This window comes from Onychomys torridus, chromosome 19, assembly GCF_903995425.1.
Source record: "Onychomys torridus chromosome 19, mOncTor1.1, whole genome shotgun sequence".
Classification (NCBI taxonomy): domain Eukaryota; kingdom Metazoa; phylum Chordata; class Mammalia; order Rodentia; family Cricetidae; genus Onychomys; species Onychomys torridus.
The window spans coordinates 1086156-1103370 of NC_050461.1; the positions used below are offsets into that span (position 1 = coordinate 1086156).

Consider the following 17215-nt stretch of genomic DNA (forward strand, 5'->3'; position numbering starts at 1 on the left):
GGAGCATCTGTAAGGAAACTTTTCACAGTACAGTGAGTAGCATGTACAGTACGGGCATGGTAAATGGGAGGCATGGAAAATGGGAGGAAGTGAGAGAAAGTCACCAGTCAGCAGCTCACTGGTGAAAGCAAGGATGATTTGGGGTCGGTCAGGAATACATGAGACAGAAAATAAGTTCAGAGCTCTGGAAGTATAAACCTGATAAATTTGAAAAAGATGGAACTACAGTAGTGTTAACTATCAAAAAAAAAACTATAATGATACCACAAATCTCAATGTACAAACTTAGAAATTTTATTACAAATTCAGTTATTTAACTTATTTAACTTAATAACTTAGTTATTTAACTTGTTTTTAACCTTGAGAGTAAGCTTGCATTAAGTATCAAGTATTATAATTTCAAATAACAAGTTTGTTTACATATAACCAATTAATGAGAATGTTAGTAGAAATTGGGAACTGAAATGGTCAAATTACAAGGTATATCCCACCATTCATTTATGCACTAGGTGATCACTATATCCCACCTGTTGGGATACTGAACTTTCAATATTTCATGGAGCTATTAATTGTACACAATTGGTTGTTTACTTCTACCCCTGCCACACTGTCCTACATTCACTAACAAATTAAGAGTGTCTTATACAATTGTGAATATTTCGTAGGAAACAGACTTTTACCATATACTACTAAGGTACATGGTAAAATACAGCTTATAAGGAATCTATTTATTGGTTTTGTTAAGGACCATACCGATCTGTTTTGCAGCTTGCAGTATATCTTTTAAGTCTTCGTTTATACTTTGCATTTTATTCTTCTCTAGTTTTTCATTCAAAAAATTGACTATCTTCTTCCATGTGAGGCCCAAATCTAAAACTTGTTCATGAAGTTTGGACCGCTTCAGCTGAAAAAGAGTATATATAGAGCTATTCTGATTAAAGTTTTTCTCCAATCCATTGTTTATCATGTATAATTTACATCACATAATATCAATTTTGCACTACCCAGAATTCAAAGTTGTATCTACTCATATATAAATTAATTATTCACAATTAAATATAATTGAATTATGATTTTATAAGTTACAAACTGAGCTGCACAAGGAAAAAAATGTTTTAAAATAAACATGTTTACTGTTTTAATTATAAAATAAGATCATCCATGTAGCAAAGTAGAAAGTTCAACATTCCGAAGCTAACATGAAAACACCCCACATACTCCTTCCCTTTTTCTATTTGTTTTTAACAGTTGATAATGACCATAAAAATACATTTTGACAGAAGACATTGAAGACTATTAAAGCCCCCTGATTAATAAGTTCAACACATTTAAATAGGATTGTTTTCCAAAGTATAACTAAAGGTTAGACATAGATTATTTTCTATATACACTCTTTTCTTGAAACTATAAATTTTCCTTTTCCTTCTCAAGAATTGATTACAGAATGCAATATAAATTTCATGTCAGATCCCTGGCTTTGATCCATAGATAAAAGTCATGAAGCAATCTAACAAAATAAAGAACTGGTAAGTCAAGCAAAAAATTGCAACTTTACTCTTGCTTGTACTGATGATGCTCATTAATCATTAGTCTCCTGCTTCAATTTTCTAATTTGAAATGAGGTTGGTCAATCTGGATTAAGAAGAGAACAGGAAAAGGTGTATCTGAAACAGACTGGCCATAAAATGACTTAGGTTGTTATAATAAGGTCACAGGTACAATGATTCATTTTACTTTCATCCATACTTCTGTATATGGTGAACATTTTCACATTAAAATGAAGTTCATTAGACATGCATTTTCCTTCCTCAGGAGGCAAAAGTATTTAAAATTCGCAATAATAAATGAAATGATGAGAGGAAAGTATGCAATCTTTATGTTTTTAAGTTGTAAAAATCTTCCATATTATTACCAGTTCAGAATAATTTGCAAGGCCCTATGAAGGTGAAAACTAAGAATAAGATATTAATGTTAATTAGGACTATAGATTTTAGTCCTATATTAATTACTGTGAGAAATGTTAAGATGTGAAGATTGTTTTATGGTTTGACACAATTCTGCATCAGTAGAGGGAAGTCTACCAAAGGACTGGTAATAAATAATTTTTGCTTTCTGGGTGAATCTGTAGGTGAAGAGATTAACTGTAACACTGTATAAAGACTGCATCAATGAAGTTTCTGCCTATAAGGAAATCAGATTTTCACTCTACAATACAGTCAACTGAGAAGCAAAAAATTATAGAAACTGCTTTAAATTTTTCTTTCTTTTTTTTTGGTTTTTCAAGACAGGGTTTCTCTGTGTAGCTTTGCGCCTTTCCTGGAACTCGCTCTGTAGACCAGGCTGGCCTCGAACTCACAGAGATCCGCCTGCCTCTGCCTCCCGAGTGCTGGGATTACAGGCGTGCGCCACCACCACCCGGCTAAATTTTTCTTTTAAAGAAAAGCATTGAGGAATTCATAAACTGCCTCCTATATTCCCACACAAAATGGATACATGAGGACTATAAACCTTGAACATGCTGCCAAACATTTAATTTTTCTACTAGAAGTCAATCTATCACTTACAGATTTAAGTCTCCATAAGTTTCATTCTTAATATGAAATATATATGTATATATGCATATTTATATATATATATATATAAATAACTACAGATTTTGATCATTAATTTTTGAAACAGTATATGATTGTATTCAGAAAGAAATATTGCAATTTAAAGATTTAAATAAGTAAACTCCTTGCATTTGCAAATTAGTAAAAATCTGTATTAGGAGCTTAACTGCTTCTTCTCAAAATTCACATTGAAATCCTGATTGGTTTAATTACAGAAAAACAAACTACAGACACTCAAGGATACCAGGGATATGTTTCTACATAGGAAAAGTCCTGGGAGATTCAGTGTGAAGGCTGCTATCTACAAGCCATAGAGAAGTTTTCAGGGAAAAGAATCTCTACCTTGATCCTGAACTTAAAGCTCCAGCTCTATAGAACACAGAATTTCTGTTGGCAGAGCTACCTAACCTATGGTATTTTATATAATTCTATATCAATTAATGTATCATAAATTAAGGACTTTTCTAAGAGTCTCACAAATATTTTATACAGAATTTTCAGTAAGTCTTAGTATATACTTTTACTTTTTATAACATTACATTTATAATAACATGTGATTTATTTTATAAAACTTACTTACATAAGTAAGTTTACATATAGAAGAAATTCACTATGAAACCATACACCCTAATTTGTGGCTCAGAAATTTCACTCATTGAATCAATTGGCATTCTTTCCATAAAGCTCCAAAGTGCTATCCTCATTGTCCAGGTGGAAACTATGTTTACAGTGAATGTAAACTTAGTGTTATATATTATAAAGCTGAGTCATGTAAGGAAGTTTGTACACATCAGTCATTTTCAATTAGTTATATAACAGTTAAAAGAATCTGGAGTTCCATAAATTTTTATTACTAGTATTTATTTCTAAAGTTTTGATCATAAAAAGGCCTTACAATTACCTTCTTTAAGCTTTGAATGTACTCTTACCAAATATATAGACAAGTCAACTATGAGACCAACTATGGAGCTTGAAACTAATATTTATATGTCCCATGCTAAGGTACAGATAGTGTTATTGTTCATGTGTAAGTAATTTAACAGGATACATAAAAATGCACCCAACTGATTCAAAATAAATGTAAACTAAATCACAAAATTAACTGTGGTAGAGGCCTAAACAACAGAAAACATGAAGGCCTGTATTTGATTATTCTTCGATAACAGTCAGAGGTGCTTAAGTATAGTTCTGTGAAAACATCAGTATACTCAATCTTTTTCTCAAGACAGAAACAAGATAAAATGTCTATTTTAATCACATACAACTAAAAAAAGAAATGTCAAATACTCACCCATACTCTTTGTTTTTAATGGTTTTCACCTAAACATTTACCTTTAAGTCAGCTACTTCTTCATTATAATTATCTTGCTTGGTGACATTTGAAAAGGAGCGCAAGGCTCCTGTGAGTCGAGGTAAAGCCATCTTTTACTCAATCAGTGATCCATAGAAAAAGAAACTTGAAACTGAAACAAAAACACAATGATATTTATCTGTTTAGAAATGACACAGGCAATCAAACTCAACAAACTTACTTACACAAGAAAAATAAAAAGCTCCAAAAGCACTTGCTACCAACATTATTTCTTAAGTACAGAATAAAATCTCCCAGCAAATAATAACCCAAAGTGCTGGAAACTGTATCAAATATATCACATGAGACAAAACAGACTTTAGAGCAAAAGGTAGAAGGGATTTAAAACAAACAACAAAGATTCTAAACAGTAATAAAAGATAACTAATATATAAAAGTTCTTAGTTTATATACATGGCTTAAAAAAGTTAAAAATGAATTAAAACAGACATCCAGAAGGAAATGGCAAGTCCAGTATCAATATGCAGCACAAAAATGTCCAACTACGAATGGATTAAGCCACATGTCATGCCCCAACCCTATCTCTGGCAAAACTCAATAAAGATACACACAGAAAACTGTATTTTGTAATTAAAAATATACATCATCATGAACATTTGAAATTTTTTAATTATGTGAGTGTGTGTGTGTGTGTGTGTGTGTGTGTGTGTGTGTGTGTACAGGCATACATCTGCCATGGTTCAGGAAGATCAAAGGGTAACTTGACTTGTGGGAGGCATTTCGCTCCTACCTTATTAGATTCCAGGATTGAACTCAGGTCATCAGGCTTGGTAGTCTTTACCTGCTGAGTCATCTATCTTGCTGACCATTAAATAGTTTTAAAATGGTATGTATACAACAAAATAAAGCCTTAACAAATTTCAATTGGTATTGTATAAATCAGGAAATAATACCTGAACAATGCTTTAGAAGTATTAAATCTACTCTTGAGCTCAATATAACCAAGTTAGTTTGCTGACCTCACAGAAGTCATTCTCTTAACAAAATGTAATTAAATTACAAGTAATAAACAAAATGCAAGATATTAAAAACATATGAGACTGCATAAAGATGAGTGAGAAACTGTTAGAATAGCTAAAGGAAAAAACTGTACCTCACAATGGAGAATTTCTATAGGAAAAGTAAAAGGACTCAATCTGTAAATAAACTCCCCTGCTAGAGGACTTCAAGTTTCAGCTACTCAGTTGAAATCTAGATAGGTGAACACTTGTGAGAACATGGGTGGAAAACAAATCCTTGTGTACCTGCAGGATTTCCAGGCTCTTGTGCAACAGAACAAAAGCTTGGATTGGGACACATGGCTAACAATAGAAGCAGAACAGTTTAAGAATGAATAAACTTGCAAAGGAGGAAGCAGACCAAACCTGTTAGGAATATTAGAAACCACACGGCAGGCCTACAAGATAGCTCTCAGTGGGCAGGGGTGCCTGCTGCAAAAGTATATGACCTGAGCTGGATTCCTGAGACCCATCCACATGATGGAGAGAATCATTATTCCTGTCTTGACTGCCACATACACTGCAAACACACACACAGACAGACAGACAGACACACACACACACACAAATGTAAAAAGAAAATCCTTTAATAAAATGGCTAATGTTATAGAAAGGATGAGGACTTTCATGCCTTATTTCACCAACTTTCTCCTCCATGTGTTCTATCAGTTACATGCCAGCCTAGGCATTTCTCCCTGTCAAATGCTTTCTTTCATATGTCATTCTGTCTTTTGAGTGAGGTTTTGTTGAACCCCACATCACCTTCTTCTGTCTCAAGATAATTCTCAGAGAAACAAACAATTAAATGTCTCTAACACTGAGTAATATACTCTTGAAGCATTTGAAAGGGGAAAAAAAGTAAACCAAGAGCTAGTGGACAGCTTCTCAAACTTTAATGTGCACTGGTCACCTAGAGGATTTCTTTCTTCCCCCCCACCGCCCCCAAACCATGGGTGTTTTGCTTCCATGTAAGTCTGTGAACCACCCTGGAACTGAAGTTAGAGTGGCTTTAAGCCACTATATTAGAGCTAGGAATCAAACCCAGATCCCTCTGAAAGAGCATCCAGTGCTCTTAGCCACTGAACCATCTCTCCAGCCCTGAGGGTTCAAAACATAAATCCCTGGCCTATCCCTGGCCTATCAACCTCCTCCTTACCCCTAGTTATCTGGTTCATCAGATGGCAGGGCCCTGAGCTATACTTCCTCTAAATTCACAAGAGATGAAGCAATAAACCTCAAACTTAAAATGACTGTCTTAAGACAAGATGTCACCTATTCTTAAATCAGCATTCAATGTTTGCACCCATCAAAACTGCCCCCCCACACACACACAAAATTACATCTAGTAAGAAATCAATGGCCTCCCATGGTTCAGTATGTCTCCTACCAGCCTTTCTCAACTGGATTCCCTAAAAGATTTAATTGTACTGAAAGTATCATGACAAACATTTTTTTCCTCAGTTCTACCAAGGACTATACATAGGTATTATCAGTAGAAAAGCAAGGCACATAATGAATGCCTTCCAGCACTGAAGCTTACACCAAAACCAGGAGAATACTGGATACATTCTCTTCAGGATAACAAAAGCCAGAACTCTTCAAAGAAGGTCCTGACATTAAACTCAACATTTTCTGCCTCAGAACCTCACAGCTTTCAAAATGTAAGCGTCAAAACAGGAAATATATAATGTTTGGAATACACTACCTCAGTGTGGTCTTGTGGATAAATGGTGTACTTGGGACCACAAATTTCATAACTTTCACTTATCTAACAGTAATACTCTGAATTATCTGTTCTTTCTTTCAAAGGATTTAAAATTTTCATTGATTTTTATACTTATTTACAAATTTAGACAATCTTACAAACATGACAATATTCTCAACCTTCAGTAAGGAATGTCTAGACAATGGAAAGATGGCTTGGTGGTTGAAACTTGCTGCTCTTGCAAAAGACCAAGGTAATGCTGGCTGCCATGTGATTTCTGGGCACCAGACACATAAGTGGTGCACATACATACACGCAGGCACTCACACAAACATTTATTCTTAATGTAGTAAGGACTGACAATAAGGTCAGTTGTGTCAAACTATGCTGACAGGAAATTTCAAACAGGAATCTGTTGACTCCTTAAGTTTTCCTTTAACCACCACATATTTCTCAAATCTAGGAACACCTTCCTGTGCTGCACGGCTTCAGTGTTTAACATATGCCTTCAAAAATTAAAAATATAGCCATTAAACACAAACCAAATTTTTCACCCGGAGTTCATCTGAAGAATTGAGTATATCAAGTCTAGAGCAAAAACACAGCTATGCAGGATGCACTGACAGTAAGTTATGCCAACATTTCAAGGGTAATTTTAATTATTCATAGCTTTACCTACCAAACTGATGACAGATCCTATGCCTCTCTTAAGCAAGAAGCAACTCTTCTTAAATAGTTTTTAAACTTAAAAGTTAGGACACACATTTGACTCATGAAGAACTCAGGAAGCACAGGAACAGATCATTAAACCTACATACATGTCACACAATACAAAATGTATGTTTGTGTATTTTATAAACAAATCACTCATTTATATTAACTCCGGGTTACCAACTCAAAGTCTAAGAGGGAGAAGCCTACACAGGCTGACACCAGAACCAAAAGTTTTCACATTCTAGAAGATCTCACATTTCAACATTTTTGACTCAACAAAACATAAGGAAACCTTTTCTTTTAAATGTCTTTGGGAAAACAAGATGTTAGAATACTATTTCAGCATCAAAGAATAGTTACAAAAACTAAAAAAAGAACAAACAAGCATATACAAATCCTGGAGCAGACCCACTACATACTATTTCATATATGTATTTTAACTCTCCCCATACTAGTCCATTAAAAAGTATCTGGGAAAAATTATGTTCAAAGGGCAAAATTTTCATTTAACTCTAACCATGAGTCTTAGAAAGAAAAAAAATCAAGAATTTATGTCTGCCCCTTAGAAAAACCTAAAAATATTAACTTGAAATGAAAATCTAAATATTTTCTCACAAAAAAAATATATGCATATATTACATATACAAAACCAAAACTCTAGGGATGTTCAAGGAACAGGTTTAGATGCTTGAATTAAAGGAAGTTTGAACCATCTCTCCATTCCCCTTAGGAGCTCTGCAGTTAGAAAGCATTTTCTCCAAATGCAAGAATTACTCATCAAAAATTGTGATATCCTTAATCACTTACTATTGTTTGATGATAATTTTAATTTATCCTAATATTTAATGATAATTTATTAAATTATCCTAATATTAACATGTAAATGAAGCTAGTATATACTTGGTGGCAATAGGTGAAATCTCTGTCTTTGTCTCTCAAATATAGATAAGTGAAGGGCTGGAAAATGGCTCAGTGTTTAAGAGCACAGTTTTTGCAGAAGACTCAGGTCCAGCTTCTAGCACTCAGAAGAAGCTCACAACTGTCTGTAACTCCAGTTCCTGGGAATTGAATGTCCTCTTTTATCCTCCTCAGGCACCTGCATGCACACAGTACACATAAATTCATACAGGCACAAACACATGTGCGTAAATAAATAAATGCACTCCTATAACACATTAAGTACATGCTTTACTTAATATGCCTAAAATGATAAAATTCGTGACTCCTAGTTAGCATTCTGGCCTAAGTTGATTGTCTCACTATTTATAATCCATAATAATATAATTACAACAAGTTGCTTTTATGTTAGATCAATAAGAACCATGCCCTGACAAAAATATTTTTGTGCCTTGTTCTGAGCTGAAATGTCAGTTCCTACTACACTCCATTCAATTAATTTTCTAAACTAAAAGATGTTTGGAAAGGCCAAGCCCTTACTCCTTATTCTTGCTTAACTTTTAAGTCCTAAGACATTTTTCTTGGCAACAAATTAAAATTAACCCAATTGGGAGCAAAACAAGATTTTGTCATTCATGTATGAATGACACTTCAAAAGTTCTGAAAAAAAAAAAAAAAAAAATCACCACACTTCAAAAGGCATTGTGTATTTTAAATGTACACCTTGCTGTTTAAAAAAATTATAAAATGGATCTTTAAAAACCTTTAAACAGTAATGTTATTTATTCCTCTGAAGATTATTGGTTAACAGTTTTTACAGTTAAAATATTAAGAATATGGCATTTGGTGATTTTTTTTTAAATAAAGATGATATCCATATATATCAGGCAATGATGGTTTTCATTGTTTATATTTTTCCATTAAACACAGATTACATAATTATTGACTTATAAAATAACAGATATTGCTTTCTGGTATTAAGACTACTTTGGCTGGATGTGATGGTGCATGCCTTTAATCCCAGCACTTAGATGCAGAGGCAGGTGTATTTCTTGTAAGTTCTAGGATGACACACAGAAACCCTGTCTTAAAAAAAAAAAAAAAAAAGAAAGAAAGAAAGAAAGAAAGAAAAGAAAACTTTGAAAATTGTTTGTATTGTCTAATGCCATAAGTCCCTGAATCTACATAAACACTCTTTTCCAGGAATCGATGTTATCTGTCATTCTAGTTCAAGCCTTCTCAAGTTCATTAGCTCCATTGCTTTCCATCAATTCCTTCTTATACTTTGGTCTACATGATGTCACAGAAATATTAGCTTCAAGGCAGCAGGCTATGGGACAGAAAAAGGTGACAAGAAAAACTGTCTTACAAGAAAAACTGTCTTATTTTAAAATAAGGAAAAAACATGATACAAGTATTTGTTAAATATGAATCAAGAGTATGTGTTACATTATTTCCGAAAAATTCTATTTTTTAAAATGTTCAAAAATTAAATTTTAAATAAACAAAAGCTGGTAATAGACAGTGGTTATGGAAACATCAAACTCAATGTCTGGTAACTTGCATGTTCTGATCACACTATTTGAAAAGTCTCTGGTATATAAAAGATTATGTCTTCTTAATATGAAATAATAATCCATAAGAGATGTCCATTTTTGAAAGTATCAACTTAATAAAAATTTAAGTGGGAAAAGCAAAGCAAAGTAAAACTGAACTCATGAGAAGTAGTATAATAAAGGAGTATCCACAAGATGGTTATCTTGCCAAGGAAAATAGCAACTAATTCTCATGGAAATCCAAAAGAGCATGTGTTACCAAATGCTTGCTATTCTAATTTTTAATTTAGCACTAATCTTTAAAATATTTTTTGTCTTACTAGTTTTCTTTTATTTTAGTTAGAGGGTTTTGTTTTGTTTTGAGAGCTAGAGAAAGAATATGAAGTTGAGTGGGTAGAGAGCTGGGAAGGATCTGGGAGGAATTAAGGAGAGAGAAAATATAATCAAAATATATTATATAATTTTTTAATTTAAAATGCACCTGCAGCTAAAAATATGGCCCACTAGTAGAGTGCTTGCCAACATGGGCCAAGTTCTAGGTTCAATCCCAAGTAACATGGAAAGAATGCACCCTGGTGAATGTTTTACCACTCTAATTCACCCAAGAAAAACGTATTCAAACCTGGAAATAAAAAGCTATGACAAAGGACTACTGTAAAGAAGCATTCCCTCTATCAGTGCTATTTTCTTCATTAGATCATTTATAAGAGTGATATTTATAACAGTTTAAGACCTTTTGCTGACTCCAAAACACTCTTCAGTTGCTTTTCTACTATGTAACTAACTACAGAAATATTTATTCCACTTCTACCATGCCTTTACTACTCTACAAAAAGAGCTAAGAAAGTAGCAAATGATCTCAGCACTGCTATGGACAGTGTTACTTCTCAATCTGTCCCCACCCCAACCCACATACCCCATGTTAAGGACCAAGCTTCACTTGGCATCTCAGATACCAGTATCTTTTTGTTGTTTCCTGTTGGTTCTCCTTCTCACTCTCCTTTAATACTTACTGCTCAGACTTCAATCTCCACTCACTTCCCAGGTGACCCCACCCAGTCCTGAGGTGTTGAATATTTTTTAAATGTTAATTTGAAATTCTTATCTCCATCTTGTACGTCTTACCTTGTACTCCATTTTCATACTCACTGCCTTTTCCATATCAAACAGATGTTTACATTAAAAAGTTACATTCTCACATTAATAATTACCTTCTGTAGTCTACCTCATTAATAAATCTCAAATCCATATTGCCTTTTTTCTCATGCTAAAATTACTGGACTTCACTCCATTCACCAGATTATTTTCCCAATTCTATCTTCAAACTATACCCTGACTACAGACACTTCTCACCATTATCACCTCTTCCCTGCAATGGCTTTGTGCTATAGCAAGAAATACTCTGTATCTGTCCCTGGTCCCTGGGTACAGAAAACCAACAATCCTGTAATTTCTTGAGTCACAGAAATGTTTCCTGTATTCATAACACACTTCTTTGATCATACTTGAGTTTATGTTAATGTGGTGACAGGGTAGCCAGTACCAAAATGAATTTAGAGGGGTGATTTTTCACCACAATTCCTTAGAAAGAGGAGGTTGAAAGGCTGCAGATGAGCCCTGATTAAAACTGTTCAAAGTTTTGTGGCTGGAAAGATGGCTTAACAGTTAAGAGTGCTTGTTGGTCCCCAATACCCTTAACAGGTAGCTCACAACCTTCTGTAACTCTAGCTCCTCTATTCAACACCTCTGGACTCCGTGAGCATATACATTACTCTCATGTGCATACCCACATGCAGATACATGCAGCTACACATAATTAAAAGTAAATTTATAAAAAAATAAAAATATTAAAGTTTTGATGAGCTTCTGAATTGGTAAAAGTATCTATGACAGTAAAGGTTGACTACATCATGACAATGTTCCTTTCTTATAAAGACTTTATAAATAAAAAAATGTTAAATAGCAATGAATCATACATAAATCCTAGTATAAGACTAAGCATAGCCTTTCTCTTCACAACTGTAAACGTGAATTTTCTAATAACCTTGCAAACAAGACTATAAGGTCCATTTACAGTAGAAGATATATCTTAACCCCCTTGTGCCACCCTTGAATCCTATCCAATGCACCATTCAGTCCCATTCCAAGAATCCCCACAACCTACACGCTTCTACCTTATGGTCACCTTTTCATGTTCATAATGTGTTTTCTCTTACCCTCTTACAGTTCTCCCTTACATGTCTTCCCCTATCATGGCTCCTTTCTAGTTCTCTTGCACCTATATACACAAATGTCCACCTAAATAGACATATAAAACTCAGATAGGATCATGAGAGAGGACATGTAGTGTTTTGTCTGAACCTGAGTTACCTCACTTAATATATTTTCCAGTTTCATGTTTTTCTGCAAATTTCATTTTGCTTTTCTTTATAGCTGATTAACGTTCCATTATGTATGTGTACCACATTTTCATTATCCATTTATCTGCTGACGAACATTTAAGCAGATTCCATATTCTTGCTGTTGTGACTAGAGCAGCAATAAACATGAATAAATATGACTATCTGTTAACAGGATATAGTCTTCTGTATATCTGCTCAGAAGTGGTACAGTACATCTCAGACACATGGCAGTTCTAATTTTTATCATGTATTTAATTGACATTTCTTCACTAGCACTTCCACTACATTTTGAATACCATAGTGTTTATGGACTATGGTGAGCAAAATCAATCTAGTGTCCACAATACTTATCACAGCCTAAAGGGGGAAAGAAGTCAATTAAACAAGCTAACTCAAAACAAAATAAATAAATAAACATAAAAGCTGATATAAAAAGTAGCAATAAAGAACATGACTAGGACACAGAGTGGGTAACACAAAAGAAGGTCAAGACAGAGATGCTTTAAGACTTCAAATGTGAAGAGTGAATCAGGTAAAGAGGGAAACACACTAGCTGTGTGAGGAGAAGGACATGCAACATTCAAGGAACGTAGCACACTCAAGAGCATAGCAGTAAGAAACTATACAACAAACAATGGCAACTGACAGAGTAAAACCTCTGGAAAAGACATATTAACCTGATTAAATTTAGAAACTATTATAATAGCTACAAAAAACAAACAAACAAACCTCTAAGTTTTACTTGAACTGTGTTTAATTAGTATCATTAAAACTACAGTAAAAGGAACAGACCGAAACAAGGGACTGGACGCAGAAAGATTAGAGAGTCTGCAGAGTTTCTAAATGTAAGATAAGCTGATAGTTCCTGAAATAAAGTGATTTAGAGAAAGGTGGATAAATCTAAGCGATTATGTAAGTCAAGTCTACTTGTTTTACTAATTAACTGTATTTGTAGTGGAGGGGATGAGCAAAGAGGTGCCCAACTTCCACACTTAAAAAACAGGAAGATAAAATAATTCATAGGGCTAAAGCAGAGAGATTATTTTGCTTTTCTCTCTTTAAATATCCTAGTTTGCTGTTTCTGTGATTTAAAAACATGATAAAAACAAACTAGGGAGGAACAGGTTTTCTACAATAAAAACCATGACCAAAAGCAACTTGGAAAGGAGCAGGTTTATTATGATCTTACAGCTTAGTTTACCATGAGGGAAATCGGGGTAGGAACCAAGGCAGGAACCTAAAGGCAGAAGGAATTGAAGCCATTGAGGAATACTGCTTACTGGCTTGCTCAGCCTGCTCTTTTAAACAACTCAGAACTGCCTGTGGAGGTTAAGGGAGTAATTACTCACAGTGGGCTGGGCCCTCGCACATCAACCATTTATCAAGAAAATGGCCCAACAGACTTGCCTACAGGTCAATCTTCTCAACTGAGAGATGAACCTAATTTGTGTCATGACACAGAAAATTAACCAACACAGATATGACATTCAAGCAGAAATAGGAGTAAGATTATTCAGGTGTAGAACTCAGGAGAAAAGCCTACTTTTAAAGAAAGACATCAGAATCACCAGCAAATCCAAAGGAATGAATTTAAAAATCATTTACAAATTAATGTGAGTGAAGTAAGAAAAGACAACAGAAAGTGAAGAACAAACTTGCAAGAATTAAATAGGGGACAAGCCCCAGGGCTTGCTTTGTTATTAAAAAAGTCTGTGTGCTTGCATAGGATATTGGCTCTGTGGTGGTCTTGCTGGGAGTCTTGTAAAGTAGGCACAATATCAACTTGAAGTTAATTTCTTCTTGAAAACCATGTAGACATTTATAACTATATAATATAGAAGATATAATTTCTTAATCAACACAAAAGGTACATTTATTCCTATTTATACACAGGAGAATTTAACACTTTTATAATTTCATCTCTCAAGCCCAAAACATAAGCAATCTTAACAGTAAGCAAGTTATTTCTTCTTTTGTGATAGAAATTGAGTTTTTCACATCAATTTCATAAGTCATATTTACTAACTACTGAAAGGTGAATGTCTTCCTATCCATTCACTTAACTTAAAAGGACACAGCAACCTCTGAAAATGTCAAGTTTTAGTAGCAGCTTCCCTAATTATCCAATAATCCCAAAATAGATTACTTTCTGTCTTTTAAAGTTCCAGTTTGGTAGAACAGGTACTATGCAAATTAAGAGGTTTGAGTTATAGGTTTAAAATATGTTGCCAACAATATGAACTAGGTGCATTAAGCATATTTCTGTAATCATCCGAGGAAACTGTGCCAGAAGTTTGGTAATTTAGTATTTAGTCAGTACTGAAGTATATGCTTTTCTCTTCTTTAAATATCAATATTCACTGACCAGCAATTATTAAATTAAAACATGCCATGAAAATGCTTACTGTTAACTATTAATTTTTCTTATTACTAGTTTTACTTATGTGCCCTACCACACTTATTCCATGTCAGTACAAACTTTGATAATAAACACAATTCCTAATAATTATTTTTAGACAGTAAAAATGAAGAAAGATTGGCTAAAACTTAACAAAAGAAGCAAATTTATACTAGAGAAGGCAGTCCTATGACACAAACATTCATTACATTCAAATTCAGATTTGTATATCATTCTCCCTCCCTCCCTCCTTCTCTCTCTCTCTCTCTCTCTCTCTCTCTCTCTCTCTCTGTGTGTGTGTGTGTGTGTGTGTGTGTGTGTGTGTGTGTGTGTCCCCGTCTGTCTAGGAATTCTAGGAACCTTTACAAATTAAGTTAGATTCCCATTTATCTGCCTAGTTTAATTAGGTTTAGCTAGTATTCCTTCACTTCTGTGATTCACTCTCCAAAGAGAAATCTTAGTAACTTCATTTTCTAATCAGTAAAATGAAAAAGAACCACAAACTATTTCAAGATAATTAAAACTTGATTAAGAATGACAATGATATAATGAACTAAAATCTCCTAATCAGTTAATGTCAGAAATAAAACTTATAAAACATCACAACAAAGCAGAAAAAGATGAAACTAAGCGCTTTCTCAACTTCCCTTGCTCAACTATATTTACAAAGAATGTTTTAAATGGTAATATTTACATAAGAACTACTTGCTAGGTGTTGAGCTAGGCAAAACATACAAGAAATAAGTGACTCCAATGCTTACTTGGAGTAAAAGGCATGCTTTCTGGTGGTTGCTAAATACGTATTAAGTACAAACAGACTGAGAATTCGTATCTGAAATGTTTAAAACTAAAGTGTTCCCAGGTTAAGGCTGTTGTTAGATTTTAGAATATCTGCATGTAAGAATGAGATATGTTAGTGATGGGAATCCACAATTAAAACAAAATTCATTTATCTTTTATACTCAAGTCTGAAGCTGATTTTATTCAATATTTTTAATAACTTAGCCCATGATGTAGAATTTTCCACTTCTAATGTCATGTCAGTTTTTAAAGCCCCAAATACCAAAAAGTTTCTACATGACAAAGGAAACTATCAGCAGAGCACAAACAACCCACAGAACAGGAGGAAGTCTTCACCAGCTATACTTCAGAAAAGTTAATATCCAGAACTTTAAAAGAATTGAAAAAATTAAATATTAAGGAAATAAAACTGGCAAAATCAACAAATGGTCTAATGAACTGAACAGATAGTTTTCAAATAGAGAAATACAAATAGCCAATAGCTATTTTAGAAGTCTTTAATATCCTTAGCCAATGGAGAAATGCAAATTAACTTTGAGACAACACTTGACCCTAATCAGAAAGACTATCATCAAGAAATTTGATAACAAATGTTGGAGAGACTATGCAGACAAGGAACCCTTATTCAACTGCTGGTAGGGATGCAAATTAACACAGGCATTACGGAAATCAGTTTGAAGAATTCTCAAAAATTGAACTATCGTATGACCTAGTTATTACTCCTGGGCATCCAGAGGATCCACACACTATCACAGAGATATGTGCACCCCCGTGTTCACTGCTTCTTTATTCACCGTAAACAGAAAATAGAACCAACCTAGTTGTCCATCCACAAACAAATGGCACATATATAAAGTGGAATATTCAGTTTTTAAAGAAAACACAAATTAACAAAATTTGTAGGAAAATGGATGGCTTTAAACATAGGTTCAGTGAATATGTAAAAAGGAGAAGAAAGGGTTAATATTAGATGACGAGGAAGAAATTAATGTAGGTAACTGATACTTGAATACTGAAAGAGATTATATAGTTTTTTTTTTTTTTCATTTTAATTCTGTCATGGATTTCTCATTTTTTGTGGCAGATAAGTGAGTAAAAATATATTTGATATTGAAAATGTAAAATCCAATGTGAAGCCTACAGGATCCGAATACTCTAACTGTATAATATGTTCACTGAAATGTATAGACTTTGGATCTTGCTATTTCCTCTGCATACTGTTTTTTTAGTTTGCAAGTTTTTTATAATAAAGTCTTAATTATAAAAATTTAACAAGTTTTGGGAGCACTTCATATTTTGGGTTTTCAGATTAAGGATGTTCAATCAATACCTTATCCTCTTCTCAGTAATTCCACATTTTTCTATACATGTTCATAAGCTAAAATTTTAATTGCACATAGCTACTTTCTCAAAGTTGAAAACTGTATTTTCCAGAAAGACTTATATAAACTCTCTTCTCAAGAAAGATGTTATAAAGTATTAAGTCTACTTTGTGTTTATCATACAGGCTCCTGATGAAATGTTTCAGACAGAAATTCATTTCTAATTGTTGAATTAAGATTCCTCCTAAAAAGGTGCTTGCTATTGAACTGTACAAAGTTCTGTAAGAACACCCTGGCTGGGAAGAAGAGTGAGTGGACAAGTGAATGAATAAATGAACCAACTATAAAAAGAAATCAACAAGGATCAAGAAAATCAAGTCTTGAAAAATTAATTCAATCATATATATAACACTAACCTACATTTAACTGACATCTCTA

The 17215-nt window shown here is 33.6% G+C and overlaps 1 protein-coding gene across 3 annotated transcripts in view; it reads right to left on the reverse strand.

The window, feature by feature from the left end:
- The window catches only part of Ascc3 (activating signal cointegrator 1 complex subunit 3), a 310799-nt gene that overhangs the window by 292541 nt on the left and 1043 nt on the right, over positions 1 to 17215 (reverse strand). For 2 of the 3 annotated variants that reach the window (XM_036168670.1, XM_036168672.1), the window contains exons 2-3: positions 3945 to 4075; positions 754 to 904 (exon numbers count right to left, since the gene is read on the reverse strand). In XM_036168670.1, the coding sequence (XP_036024563.1) occupies positions 754 to 904; positions 3945 to 4034 (241 nt within the window). In that variant the 5' untranslated portion in view covers positions 4035 to 4075. Of the gene's footprint in view, positions 1 to 753; positions 905 to 3903; positions 4076 to 17215 lie in introns of those variants that run through there. The other variant, XM_036168671.1, reaches the window with a different exon arrangement.